Source organism: Anomaloglossus baeobatrachus, chromosome 2 (assembly GCF_048569485.1).
Source record: "Anomaloglossus baeobatrachus isolate aAnoBae1 chromosome 2, aAnoBae1.hap1, whole genome shotgun sequence".
NCBI classification, from domain to species: Eukaryota; Metazoa; Chordata; class Amphibia; order Anura; family Aromobatidae; genus Anomaloglossus; species Anomaloglossus baeobatrachus.
In genome coordinates, this window is record NC_134354.1 from 565,784,251 (window position 1) to 565,799,923 (window position 15,673).

The window sequence follows — 15,673 nt, forward strand, 5'->3', positions numbered from 1 at the left end:
AAGAGCATGGTGCCTCCAATGACTATCCTGTGAGTAAAGTGTACAATTAAGAAGAGCTTTTCCAAGTCTTCCTTTACCCGTGAGAGTATCCAGTAAGACTGTATGCTGAAAGCTCTGCATGTTCTCAGTGCATACTTACATCCATATGCCGTACAGAACAGATATACCAAATGCCAAGAGAACATTTCCAAGGAGACTATTTATGTTGCGTCCTAAATCTCAAGCCTCTTCGATAAGAGCACAACTGTGGTGGGCCACAGGACTTCTGTGAGCCTTAGGAGGGATGAACTGGTAGCCTTCTTCACCCTGGAATTTCTTCTTCTTGTGTGTTCTACCAGCGTTAGGCATCCGCATGCATTTACGTACTTTCTCCAAGCACTGATAAATGGCTCTGCTCAGCTTTCTAGTTCTGTACAACTTGTGCCAAATCATTACATAATAAAATGATGTTCTCCATAAACAGTTATATTGAAGGTTAAAGGTTACATTGTGGGATAAACAGATGGAAGAATGACTATTGCCTGCGCAGTATTCTTGACCACTGGCCACCCTCACAAGCGCTCATTAAACTATTCACTTCTAGTTTTGAGAACTTGGACATGAGGAATGTTGTTTCTTTTTTTTTGTTTCATGGATCAGAAATGTTAATCTGGATTGTATAAACTGCGCGACGTGGGCCTGTCACTTGAGGAAGTTGGCTGGCCTTATCAGATTGAATTTTGGGAGAGTGTGGATCATTTTGGCAATAGTCAGACGTTAACGGATGCAAGCCTGTTTGATTTCTCTTCATGGCTTGATGGGTTCCAGTTTTTCTGTACAGTTCAGCTGTTAGCCCGCCTCATGTGCATCAGTTTCCATGAGATCGATGAACGTTGTTCGGGGATGACCATTGTCATAAGAACCGTGACCAGTGTGTTAAATACATTATGTTCATATATTTTATATTTAATGCTTTCTTAATGTGACAAATTAGTCTTTTTTTTTTTTCCTGTGTATTAAACAACGCCCCCCCCAAGAAAAAATTAAAAATACATTTATTTATATTTTTATATATATATATATATATATATATATATATATATATATATATATATATATATATATAAAATTATAGATTATAAAATTTGGTTTTATTTTCAGTTTGGGAATGCTTACTTTTTTGAAAGTAAATAGGACCACTTACGGTAAACATTGCACTGGTTGTGGCACCTGTGGCATTGTCAGTCGTATAGTTTACTGGTTTCATGGGCATTATTCACACCTTATTAGTATTTATCAGCTAAAATCGCCTGAGGAATCTATGGAGAGAGCAAATGTGAATATTTCCATTCTAGTTTTTGTTTGGAGCCACTGCTGGTTCGGTTTACATTCAACTAATCAAAAACTGTCTAAAAATACTGACATATGAATAAGCCATTACTGTTCGTGTAAAATCTTTGGACTACAATGGTATTATTATTCTCAACACATAATCACCATATTGCCTTAATACAATATAAAGCAACTATACAGATTAGATTAGGATCAGTTTTCGGCGTGAGAGTTCCTATAAGATTCGCATTGGAAATATTGGATTCCAAATAATTTGTTCTTCTACGTTTGACGGGCTTTTTGCCATTCCCTCCATGCAAATAAACGTGTGAACATCTGAGGATGACGGTGGGATAGGTAACGTTTTAGGCTTTGTGACTACGTGGCCTTTTTCCTTGCTTTTTTTTAATCAATAAATCCAAGGAAAAAGCATCCCAGCAAAGACTATGAGAATCTTGACTTGCTGTGCACATGCTGCTTCTTTTTTTCCTGCAGATTTTGTTGATGAAGCAGCATGTCAATTGTTTCTGCATTTATTTCCTGCGTTTCTATATTCCCTTGCAATGTTTTATTACTACAGTGGATTATAGCGCTGCACTTTGCCTCACACCATGCATAGAGCCTGGTCTGTGAGGCTCTCAGTAGCTCAGTAACCCAGGGTCGCCATGGTGACAACCTATGGTTACTATGGCAGCAATCGGGTCCCTGTCATCGCATTACAGTGACCCAATCGCCAGGGAGAGGTAAGCGATTCCTCTCCCTGTCTCCTGAATGCTGTGATTGCACTGATCACAGCATTTAGGGGTTTAAACTGCCGGAAGCGGGGCGAGCTCCGCTCCGGGCAGTGAGAGCCGGGTCCTGGCTGTAACATCAGCCATAGACCTGGTGGCGTTCGCGGGGTACAGCGCCTGAACCCCGCCATCGTCAAGACTTAAAAAAAAAAAAATAAATTAAAAAAAGCAGGAAAAACACATATGAAAAAAAGCACAAACGTAATAAAAAATGCTTGTATTTTTTTCTGCTGCATTTTTCCTTCCAAAACATGCTTTGTACAGAAAAGAAGCACATAAAAAAGCAATATGGGCACATAGCCCTACTCAATACTTATGCAGCTGACTACTATCCAGTAGCTATGGCCCATGCTTATGTAATTGTCTCTTAATTAACCACAGTTATTGTACAAATTGTCATCACTGATTTTATACGTCAAAGGGAAAAACTGCTGGAAAACCCCCAAAAAGTATAATTTTGAAATGTAATGAATGAGTTTTTTTCTTTTTTACAAATTAAAGGAATTGTTTGGTCTAAAATTATAAGTCTGCAGTCATTCTATCTGTGCTGCGAGGATTCGCTGGTGTCTGAGCTGGGAATAGCAGTCACGTGACCGCAATTGTGCAATATACATGTCCCTGGCCATTGCCCAACTAGTGTGCAATACAAGTGTATGGAGTGGGAGCACCTGACTAGTAAGCGCAGCCTTACTTAAAGGGAACCAAACATGAGGATTTTCATGTATAAGGTGCAGCCAGTGCAGTACTGGCACTATCAGGCACAGTGTGTACATACCATCAGGGGGCAGCTCGGGTGTTTAGGCAGCGAAATCCAACTTTATAAAGTTTGAAAATTCGTGCACTTTTTGATTGGCGTGTGCACCCATCTCCTAATGTCCAGGCGTGTTATGGACGTTTATCCCCGCCCCCTGTTTCTCCCTCTCACTGGCCATATGTAAATTCCTCTCTTCAGAAACATGGCGCCGGAGTTGGCGCCTGCGCATAGCGCTTATCTGCGGAGCCATGTTTTTGAAGCCCGCTGTACTTCGTATTTTGCAGGAGAGGGCAGCGCATGCGCCCTCGCTTTTTCAGATCCCGTTGTGACCGCGGGAGCGCGCATGGTCACAACACGACTGCAGAACAGCTGATGAGAGGACGCGATTAGCTGCAGGTAATCGCGTCATGTTTGACGCCATGTTTCTGAAGAGAGGAATTTACATATGGCCAGTGAGAGGGAGAAACAGGGGGCGAGGATTCGCGTGCATAACACGCCCGGACATTAGGAGAGAGGTGCACACGTCAATCAAAAAGTGCATGAATTTTCAAACTTTATAAAGTTGGATTTCACTGACTAAACACCCGAGCTGCCCCCTGATGGTATGTACACACTGTGCCTGATAGTGCCAGTACTGCAGTGGCTGCAGCTTATACACGAAAAACCTGATGTTTGGTTCCCTTTAATACACTTGTATGGAGTGAGGCTGCACCCACTAGTCTGATTCTGGCCTGGAACATGCAGATTGTACAATTGTGGTCACGTGACAGCCGTTCAGGGGCTCATAAACCAACGACTCGCATAGTGACTGCAGACCAACCCCTTTAATGTCTGGTGGGATTATTGATATTTTTTTTTTTTTGAAGGAACGTCTGCATACTCCAAACCTGTGTTTGCTTTGGTATTTATGCTGAAGTAAATGGGCATATAGCCTCATTTTGGTCAGATTCTTGCATATTGCTTTTAGAGGAGCTTTCAGGTCTACTGTTAAAAATGGCAGACTCTTTCGAGATGTAAATTGTCTCTTCAGAGGAAGAGGATTTGATCTCTAGTGCTGCCTATTGGATAAAGCGATCCTAAAAATCAATATCGACCCTTTAACCCTAGAATACGCAACCATAGAAAACAAGTAACCTAGCAGGCCTGCGAGGCCCCAGGTATGCGTTCTAGGGTTAACAAGGCTTGCCACATGATTTTCGATAAGACGCAAAACCAGAATCCCTTTGCAAAGAAGTGTTTCGAGTGTTGCCCCTTCTCAGCGCAAACCAAGAGATCTGATTTGGCTGTATGATAGACTTTTAACTAGGGTCTAAGGGGTAACCTCTCTCCTTGGGGAGCATGACATACTAGTGTAAGGAGACTTAAAGGCCTTTGACTATTTACAGACAGCCACTACAATAAAGGAAAATGATGGCACCCAGTTACATTATTCATTCATTCATTTCCAGGGAGATTAATATACCTGGTACAAATGCAGTCACAAGGAAATACCGTATGTTCCAGAATTGCCGTCTTATGTGGAACAAGTATATCCTTAACACAGACCTGTCAGGGTGTAAGCATATTTATGAAGGATTGCTCCATGTAGCCTTGGTGCACATTTGTATGGTAAGCACTCTCTCCCATGAGCCTGTAACACACCTGAATGTTATCTTATGTTTTATCGGATAGCACTCAGCCCAGTGTTAAGGTACCGTCACACTTAGCGATGCTCCAGCGATCCCACCAGCAACCTGACCTGGCAGGGATCGCTGGAGCGTTACTACACGGGTTGCTGGTGAGCGATGTTGCTAGCGATGTTGCTTGGTGTGACGTGGCCTTTATACTATGGGGCAGTGGCACAGTGCAGATCTGTGGGTTTTTTTTTTTTTCTCCTACAGATTCGGCACAAGAAAACAATCATTGTATCCTGCATGTGCCTCCACAAATCAGATCACATGCACCCATACATGTCTATGGAGGCATGTGAACCATCGGACTACATTGATGTCATCCGAGTGCAGTGCGATATGTCCGGAGGCAGACAATGGAGAAGATGGAGAGCTTAACCTCTTCTTCTCCTCACCTGTGCTGCGATTTTCACATGTGAGAGAATCACATCACAGTATAATGACCCTCTTCTCACGCTGGCAGCAGAGTCTGAGTCGAGGGGTATTCTCTCGCATCAGATGCCGTATACTCGTATGACCCCAGGCTTAGCAGGAGGAGAATTAAAGTTTCCCCCCAATATACAAATCTCAGTAATGGACTTCTTATCTGTTTCTAGTAGCTAACTTTGAGTCTGTATTCTTTTTCAGGCAAAGCCAAAGCTTATTGAACCCATTGACTATGAGAATGTAATTGTGCAAAAGAAGACACAAATCCTGAATGATGCACTTCGGGAAATGCTCCTATTTCCATATGATGATTTTCAGGTAATGAGCAATGTGCTTATAAAATCTGTACAGTATGTTTTCTGTGAGTGTAAATATGTATTGATAGAGCGTACAGCAAGGACAATGGTTGTTGTCTGTGCAATCATGGAATTACTGGTTCCCACATATCCAAGTATAATGGTATAATATCAGCTGATTGGAGGAGAGCTGATAACTGACGTATATTTCCTCCTAAAATAAAGCGCGTTAGCAGCATCCGTAAACTCCTTTTGGGAAGGTGGTCCAGTATGTTGTGTTTTAAAGTGAGGCTATGTGCGCACGTTGCTTTTTTCAAGGTTTTTTTTCTTGCAGATTTTAATTAATACTGCAAGGGAAAACACATGCCAACAAAGCCTGTGAGAGTCCTGACTTGCTGTGCACATGCTGCTGCCTTTTTTTCCTTGCAGATTTTGTTGCAGAAAAAAAGAAGCAGCATATCAATTTTTTTCTGCTTTTTTTCCTGCGTTTCTATACTCCCTGCAGTGCTTTATCACTACAGAGGATTATGTCAGTGCTGAGAGGCACTTCGCCTCTCACACCATTCATACAGCATGGTCTGTTAGGCTATGTGCGCACGTGTGCGCTCTGCACCGCACCTAAAAGGTGCGCTTCAGAGCGCAGCTGAAAAGCTGCGTTCTGAAGCGCATGGTGCCGGCGAGAACGTGCGCTCTGCCTGCAGCTCCTGCCATAGACAGAGCAGGGGCTGCCGGCAAAGCGCACGGAAGAAGTGACATGTCACTTCTTAGAACGCAGCGATTCGGGCAGCAGCCGAAGCGCTGCGTTCTAATATGCCACGTGCGCACGGCTCCTGCACAATCTCCATAGACTGTGCAGGGGACGCAGGACGCATGCAGTTACGCTGCGCTACAAAGCGCAGCGTAACTGCATGAATTACGCACACGTGCACACATAGCCTTAGGTGATCCGTAGCTCAGTAACCCGGGGTCATCATGATGACGACCCATGGTTGACATGGCAGCAATTGGGTACATGTGATCGAATTACAGGGACCCGATCGCCAGGGAGACTAAAGGCCACGTCTCACTAAGTGACATCGCTAGCAACATCGCTGCTGAGTCACGTTTTTTGTGACGCAACAGCGATCTTGCTAGCGATGTTGCTGTGTGTGACATCCAGCAACGACCTGGCCCCTGCTGTGAGATCGCCGGTCGTTGCTGAATGTCCTGGACCTTTTTTTAGTTGTTGCTCTCCCGATGTGAAGCACACATCGCTGTGTTTGACAGCGAGAGAGCAACTAACTGAATGTGCAGGGAGCCGGCTTCTGCGGACGCTGGTAACCAAGGTACACATTGGGTAACCAAGCAAAGGCTTTGCTTGGTTACCTGATATTTACCTTTGTTACCAGTGTCCGCAGCTTCTAGAAGCCGGCTTCCTGCACACGTAGCCAGGGTACACATCGGGTAACTATAAGCGAAGCGCTTTGCTTAGTAACCTGATGTGTACTATGGTTACGAAGCACAGCGTCGTTATACGGGTCGCTGGAGGCTGATCTCTGATCGCTGTGGAGATCTGCCTGTTTGACAGCTCACCAGCGACCATGTAGCGACGCTCCAGCGATCCCTGCCAGGTCTGATCGCTGTAGCTTCGCTTAGTGTGACTGTACCTTAAGCGATCCCTCTTTCTGCCTCCTGAATGCTGCGATTGCATTAATCGCAGCTTTCAGGGAGTTAAACTGCCTGGTGCGGCATGGGAACTGCTCCAGGCAATGAGAGCTGGGTCCCAACTGTGCAACAAAGCGTGGATAAATGCATGTGGGGAAAAAAAAGCGCAAGCACAATGAAGAAAGTCAGTTATTTCTGCTGCGTTTTTTCTACCAAAACATGCTTTTTTTATGTGCAGAAAATCTTCACACAAAAACAGCGTGTGCACATAGCCTGACTCTCCACAATGACATCAAAAGTGTTTATTGATTTCTCCCATATATTCACCCTACCTGCTGCCCTCTATTTGCCACTTGTTGCCTCCTTTATTGAGGCTGGCCGTCGGATCTTCCTGCATACAAGCTGGTGAACACAGTAGGACGGAGAATGTGATTGTAAATCTACAGCGCGCGACATGCCTTACCTGTGCTGTGGAGTCGCGGTTCAGACTGACTACTGCCGCAACCATCTGCAAGGGTGAAAAATTGCTTTACACATTTATTTGGCATCGTACATGGGCATGAAGTTTCTTTAACCTCTTAATCTGACCATAGCAGAACATAATTGTGTATTGAGATGCCGGGTTACAACTCGATCTAATCAGCAATAATTGCCCACATTGTTTCATCACGTATATGTTGTATATGTATAAAAGTCCACATCTCAACAAATAGTTGTAATGTACAAGTGTCTCTTCTTTTACCTTCTGAAAATCTGTTCAATCCATTTCCTCGGTGAAAGCTTCCTGCCATTTATTTTTACCCCAGCTATTTGTTTAACATTCTGGAGATAACAATCTTCAAAATCGGTGGCCCTAGAAGCAGGAAGCCAGGCCCTCCCGAGTACAAAGGTGCTGGAAGTCTCTGCATCCGTCCTCTTTCAGGAATAATAGTAAAGTGCATATAAAGAAGCACAAGTGCCAGTTGGGGAATAGGATGACATTGTGGTGCTCCGCTGCGTGCTTGATACATAAAACATCCCTTTGTGTACTAATTATACTGATACTGAGGCCACCTATGACTACACACAATACACACAAGCAGTTCTAGCCGACAATCCCTGCTGGATCTAATCTTAGATCTCTCTTTACTAGTTTTTAATTTAAAAAAAAAAAAATAATAATTGGTCAATAGATTTCTTGCATGTGAATTGGAAAATTGTAATACTGTGATGTCAATATCATCCTATAGCCATTGGCCGAGCACGTACCCTTAAAGTGAACCTGTCAAATGCAATATGCACCCAGAACCACGAGAAGTTCTGGGTACATATTGCTAATCTCTGCCTAACCGTCCCTGTATCTAGCAGCATACATAAAGAGATCTTTACAAAAAGTATTTCTAAAGATTTTCTATGATATGCTAATGAGCGCAGCGACTAGTCACAAGGGCTAGGGTTCCTGCACTAATTCCGCTCTCTTAGCATGTTAGTATGCCCACAGGGTTGTGTTAACATACTATTCAATGCAGCATCACCAGCGGTGACTCGTGTACCTGTGTGCATTTTGATCGCTGATCTGAATGCCGGGCACATCCGGTCATGCACACTATGAAGTTGGGTGTACGCATCCCGGCTTCAGACAAGTCTAGTGCACATGACCGGAAGTGCCAGAACTTCTGATCAGTGTACGGAGGTACGTGAGGCCCCGCTGGTGATGCTGCATTGAATAGCATGGTAGCACTCTACTGTGGAGGCGCTAACATGCTAAGAGTGTGGAATGAGCTCAGGAACGAACGCCCTTGTGACTAGTCGCTGGCCTCATTAGCATATGATAAAAGATCTTTAGAAATACTTTTTCTAAAGATCTCTTTATCTATGCTACTAGATACAGGGACAGTTAGGCCCTGTGCGCACTTACCCGTTTTTGCCGCGGATTTCCTGTGGATTTGCTGCATGTTTCGCTGCAGAAAATGTTCATAACATCTCTGCAGTGAATCACCAGCAAAACCTATGGAAAAAAAAAATGCTGTGCGCACTATGTGGAATTTGACAGCTGCATGTTTTGCTGCGGGATTCCCGCAGCAAAAACAATTGCATGTCACTTCTTTTCCGCACGTCGCTGCGGGATTTCACTCCATTGACTGCCATCTAATCGTGAAATCCCGCAGGGAATAATGCAGACAGCAAATTCTGTGCGGTTCATTGCATTTTCCTGCGTTATTCCCTCCGGTATTTCGCGGTTTACCTGCGGTAATGTACATCGCTTGTCTGCGGTTTGCAGGGAAGTGATGTCATTATGACAGGAAGAGGAAACGGTGCAGAGTAAACACGCACACAGATCACACACGCACAGGCATCATCACAGGCATCATCACAGGCATCATCACAGGCATCATCACAGGCATCATCACAGGCATCATCACAGGCATCATCACAGGCATGACATAGAACACAGACATCACATAGAACACAGACATGACATAGAACACAGACATTATATCGAATAGACCTGGCTCACTGAATATAATAGGGTGCTCTGGAGAAAAATAGTCAGCTGAAATCCAAAAACGAATCTCCGGCACTCCAATGGAAAAATGAGAATAAAGTCTGGGTTTCTTTGGTGTTTTTTATTGAAAAAGGCAAGAGAAAAAGTCTGTCTCAACGTTTCGGTCACAATGAGACCTTTATCGAGAGTATTAACAGACTATGTAAAGAAAGAAAGAAAAAGAAACATAAATGTTACAAAATAAAATAAAACATTATATGAACAAAACAGATTATATGTCAGGAGACAATGGATATAATACATACATAAGGTGTACACTGTAACATGCATAACCTATAATACAGTATATGGATGGAGAATCCACAAACAAAGGTATTACCATGTAAATACCCAGAATTAAAATGGCAATAATCCAAACCAAACATTGAGTACAATAAGGAAATATAGCAATTATGCATGAAGAGATGACAAAAGATGGCAGTATAACACGTACCTATGAGGTAAAGGAATTGACGTGTGAAAAGCACCAAGGAAAAACGATGTGAGTCAACACTTAGAATGGGGAGAGGAAAGTTGATGCGTGTGAGCACTGAGTGAAAAAAGACAAAGCGTCCATTAAGAAATCATGCAAGGTTTAACACGTAATAAACTATCAAGTGTGTGTGGATACCTGTGACCTTATAGCGTGATAATGACGTCAGCCGGTCGGGATCGCCAGGGGGATCATATAGTGGTATTCTGCAAAAATAGGGGGCTGCAAATCAAAACTAGGTATATACTAGTGAAAACAGAGAAAAGGAGAGAGTGGAAGAATGGGATGAAGGAAAAAAAAAAAAAAAAAAAGAAAGAAAGGTAGGGAGAAATGGGGGGGGGGGGGAGGGAAGGGGGGGATTTGTGGGAAGGAATGTTATTGGAGATTGGGGCTGTATAAAGTAGTACCTGCCAGATCAGGGTAACATCATTATATAGGTAACATCATTATATAGTGAAGAAGACTTGCATGAGAGATAAGTGATAATGCTCACTACCTGTCAGAAGTAGTAAGCAGGTGTACAGTGGATGTTGGTATCAAACGTATAAGGTAATAGAGGGAAATAGTGGCGAGGCCCCTTACAGGCAGTAAGTACTGTGTTCTAAACTTCACATAGTTTTACTTCGCCACACACTGTAACTCATTGTAACCTACTATTATTATTTGTCCCCTTCATCCATAAAGCATAAACCTGTTGCTTCTACGTGCCAGTAGCTCACAGCGAGTACAGGAAGACGGGCATTGTTAACCAGGGCAATTCCGGCCTAACTCAGATTGATCCCGTTTTATACGTTTGATACCAACATCCACTGTACACCTGCTTACTACTTCTGACAGGTAGTGAGCATTATCACTTATCTCTCATGCAAGTCTTCTTCACTATATAATGATGTTTCCTCATCCTTTTTCATGTTTTTCTTATCCTTTTCATAGGCTCACCCTCTCTCCCCCTCCCCCTATTGGAGGAGATAGGTATTCTATCGACATAGTAGTTACTGAACTGTTTACCCTGATCTGGCAGGTACTACTTTATACAGCCCCAATCTCCAATAACATTCCTTCCCACAAATCCCCCCCTTCCCTCCCCCCCCCATTTCTCCCTACCTTTCTTTCTTTCTTTTTTTTTTTTTTTTTCCTTCATCCCATTCTTCCACTCTCTCCTTTTCTCTGTTTTCACTAGTATATACCTAGTTTTGATTTGCAGCCCCCTATTTTTGCAGAATACCACTATATGATCCCCCTGGCGATCCCGACCGGCTGACGTCATTATCACGCTATAAGGTCACAGGTATCCACACACACTTGATAGTTTATTACGTGTTAAACCTTGCATGATTTCTTAATGGACGCTTTGTCTTTTTTCACTCAGTGCTCACACGCATCAACTTTCCTCTCCCCATTCTAAGTGTTGACTCACATCGTTTTTCCTTGGTGCTTTTCACACGTCAATTCCTTTACCTCATAGGTACGTGTTATACTGCCATCTTTTGTCATCTCTTCATGCATAATTGCTATATTTCCTTATTGTACTCAATGTTTGGTTTGGATTATTGCCATTTTAATTCTGGGTATTTACATGGTAATACCTTTGTTTGTGGATTCTCCATCCATATACTGTATTATAGGTTATGCATGTTACAGTGTACACCTTATGTATGTATTATATCCATTGTCTCCTGACATATAATCTGTTTTGTTCATATAATGTTTTATTTTATTTTGTAACATTTATGTTTCTTTTTCTTTCTTTCTTTACATAGTCTGTTAATACTCTCGATAAAGGTCTCATTGTGACCGAAACGTTGAGACAGACTTTTTCTCTTGCCTTTTTCAATAAAAAACACCAAAGAAACCCAGACTTTATTCTCATTTTTCCATTGGAGTGCCGGAGATTCGTTTTTGGATTTCGATAGAACACAGACATGACATAGAACACAGACATGACATAGAACACAGACATGACATAGAACACAGACATGACATAGAACACAGACATGACATAGAACACAGACATGACATAGAACACAGACATGACATAGAACACAGACATGACATAGAACACAGACATGACATAGAACACACATACAAATCAAATGGAAATATAGAAAAAAAAAAACACGTGGGCTCTGCCGTATTTTTACCGTCCAGTCGAGGTGAGCACACAGCGGCGGCCTGGTATTCTCAGGCTGGGGAGGGCGAGGGGCAGGGTTAATGCCCTCCTCCTCCCGCAGCCGAGAATATCAGCCGCAGCTGCCCCGGGACTGTCGCATGCATTATGTGGCAGTACCGGAGTGTCCCCGACTCTTCCTGCTGCCGTGATGCTGTGGCAGTCAGGGTAATAAGGAGTTAATGTCGGCGGATCGCCGCCACTAAGTCCAGGCTTGATCATGGCAGCGTCTATGAGACAGCTGACATGATCAACCCGTAAGTAAAGTGAATAAACACACACCGAAAAATCCTTTATTTTAAATAAAACACAAAAAAGCTCCTGGTTCACCCTTTAATTAACCCCCTTGAAACACACCGCTACGGCGTAATCCACGTCCTGCGATGCTTGCATCCAGCCGCGACTGACACTGACACAGGCTGAATGCAGCCTCGCAGCGAGACAGCAGAGGTAACCACAGGGCATTGCCCACGGCCGGTAATGTGAACTCACTACCGACCGTGAGAAATGCAGCGTGTGCTCACAGGGACTCTCTGTCTCCCTGTCTATCTATCCCTCTATCTATTATCTAGCTATCTCTCTATCTATTCTATCTATTTATATATTTGCTAAGAAGGAAATTACTTTTTTTTTTTTTTTCTTCAATGTGCTTTATTGCATTGAATGCATTAAAGCACATGTACCAACCTGCACGCGGCAAAACCGCTGCATACCGCATGCGGTTTCGGGTGCGGTTTGTCGCGTTTTTTTACTGCGGGTGCGGTAATCTTTCAGTGCTTGCGGAATTTTCTTGAGAAAATTCCATTTTCCAGTGCGCACATAGCCTTAGGCAGGGATTGGCAATATGCACCCAGATCTGCTCGTCGTTCTGGGTGAATATTGCACCTGACAGGTTCCTTTTAATAAGGACAGGGAAATACGCTCATGCTGGATGGCATTTCTACACTTGGAACGTGCCCAAATTTAATCCTTCTATTCCTCATAGCAAGTAAGGAAAGGGTTAAGAACGCCCTATTAACCTAAAATAGAGATGAGAAAATATATTCTCAGGATCTGATCCAGCGGCCATAGCAGTAGTCCGCGGCCTCTGAAATAGGAAGTGATTCGCAGGGCTCGAACAGCCTGATTACCCAATTTATATGTGTGGCTCACCATCATTGTAGTGGCATCACTCATGCACGTCGTCATGCGTACAAATCAGAGGAGATGTTGGGGAATGCCGGCAGGTAAGAGGTGGATGGCTGGGCTCTTCTCCACTGGAAAGAGACCACTGACATGGCCACATGTCTAGGGTCCTGTGAATCGCTCATTTCTGTATTAGGGGATGTGTGCACACTGCAGTTTTGTTTCTCCAGTGAAAAACGCACCCTCTGGCAAAAAACACACCTCTAGCCGAAAAAACGCATAAAAAAAACGTGTTTTTGATGCGTTTTTACCCTTGCATTTTTTTTACATTGTCAATGGCAAAACGCAGGGAAAAACACAAAAAAGAAGTTTGTTTTCTGCAACCAAAATTGCAGGCACAAAAGAAGCAACGTGCGTGCAGCCTTTCAGATTTCTCTTAGACTTTGCTGGGGAAGGTCATGGTATTTCTCAATACCAGTGCAAAAAAATCAGACCTATGTGGGGAGCTACACCATTCCACTATCACATGTCACTGTAATCATAAAATTATAATAAACACAAGAGAACAAGAGCACTAGGGCAAAAATAGACAGATTGTATTTAACTAAGTAAAGATGGATCACAAAAGAGCCACGCAGTAAAACCACGGTGTAAAAACAAGCATGGAGGAAAATGTGACCGGGCGGGAAACCAGAAGTAAAAATGACCCAAACACTTAGATTGACAAGAGTGGAAAAGGGTATATGCACAAATGCAATATAATGGGGATATATATATATATATATATATATATATATATATATATATATATATATATATATATAATATATAGTTATATAGTTACTTAGGTTGAAAAAAGACCTAGGTCCATTTAGTTGAACCTTCCTCCACCAGTTGTACATTTAGTCACTAAGTCATTTATAACCAACAATGTTGTGTGTACTGAGGAAATCATCCAGCCCTTTTTTAAAAGCTGTTATAGTATCTGCCATTACTACCTCTTGTGGTAGTGCATTCCACAGTCTGACTGCTCTAACTGTAAAGAACCCTTTCCTATTTAGCTGTTGGAATCGCTTTTCTTCCACTCGCAGTGAGTGCCCCCTGGTCCTTAGTACTGTCTTTGGAAGAAATAAGTCATGTGCCAGTCCTTTATATTGACCACACATGTATTTATACATATAAATGAGATCTCCTCTGAGACGTCTTTTTTCTAAGCTAAACATATCTAACTTTTTCAACCTGTCATCATATGGGAGGCATTCCATTCCTTGTAATAGTCTAGTTGCCCGCCTTTGAACTGACTCTAACTTCTGAATGTCCTTTTTAAAATGTGGAGCCCAAAACTGGATCCCGTATTCCAGATGTGGCCTTACAAGTAATTTATAGAGGGGTAACAATACGTTGGGATCACGGGATCTAATCTCTCTTTTTATACACCCTAAAATCTTGTTTGCTTTAGCAGCTGCTGCTTGACATTGAGTGCTGCTGCTCAGCTTATTTGTAATGAGAATACCCAAGTCCTTCTCCTGTTCTGTAGTCCCGAGTTTACTTCCATTTAATGTATACGCAGTTATAGGATTACTCCGTCCTAGGTGCATTACTTTACATTTATCAACATTAAATCTCATTTGCCAAGTATCTGCCCATTCTGACATCTTATCCAGATCTTTTTGTAATATTGTACTATCCAGGTCAGTTTTTAATATCCTACATAGTTTGGTGTCATCGGCAAAGACTGACACTGTACTATCAATCCCATCCACAAGGTCATTAATAAAGAGATTAAAAAGAATCGGTCCAAGCACAGATCCCTGTGGCACCCCACTGCTGACTATGGCCCATTTAGAGAATGTACCATTTATGACTACTCTTTGTTTCCTATCTTTTAGCTAATTCCTTACCCAGTTGCATATTGTGTCCCCTAGTCCTTGCTTCTGGAGCTTTAGTATAAGGCTATTATGTGGTACAGTATCAAATGCCTTTGCAAAGTCCAAATAAATCACATCAGCTGCATTACCAATATCCAGGTTTGAACTTACCCCCTCATAGAACCCCAACAGGTTGGTTAGACACGACTTATCTTTCATGAATCCATGCTGTTTGTCAGTTATTATATTATTTTCTGCAATATATTTTTGCATGTCATCCCTTAAAATGCCCTCAAAAACTTTGCATACTACTGATATCAGGCTTACTGGACGGTAGTTGCCTGGATCTACCCTCTTTCCTTTCTTAAATATCGGTACCACATCAGCAATCCTCCAATCCTGAGGCACCAACCCTGTTACAAGTGAGTCTAAAAAGATGAGATACAGCGGTCTGTCGATTACGGAGCTCAATTCCCTCAATATTCGTGGATGAATGCCATCTGGCCCTGGGGATTTGTCAATGTTTAATTTACTCAGACGTAGGCGTACTTCATCTTGTGTTAAATTAATTATATCGGGTGGTGAACTTTGATTTTTCACTTGT

General features: G+C 42.6%; 1 protein-coding gene across 2 annotated transcripts in view; it reads left to right on the plus strand.

Moving 5' to 3' along the window:
• Positions 1 to 15,673, plus strand: part of DOCK9 (dedicator of cytokinesis 9) — a 426,004-nt gene that overhangs the window by 151,118 nt on the left and 259,213 nt on the right. For both annotated transcript variants that reach the window (XM_075336721.1, XM_075336720.1), the window contains exon 2: positions 5,154 to 5,270. In XM_075336721.1, coding sequence (XP_075192836.1) covers positions 5,154 to 5,270 — 117 coding nt within the window. The remainder of the gene's footprint in view (positions 1 to 5,153; positions 5,271 to 15,673) is intronic.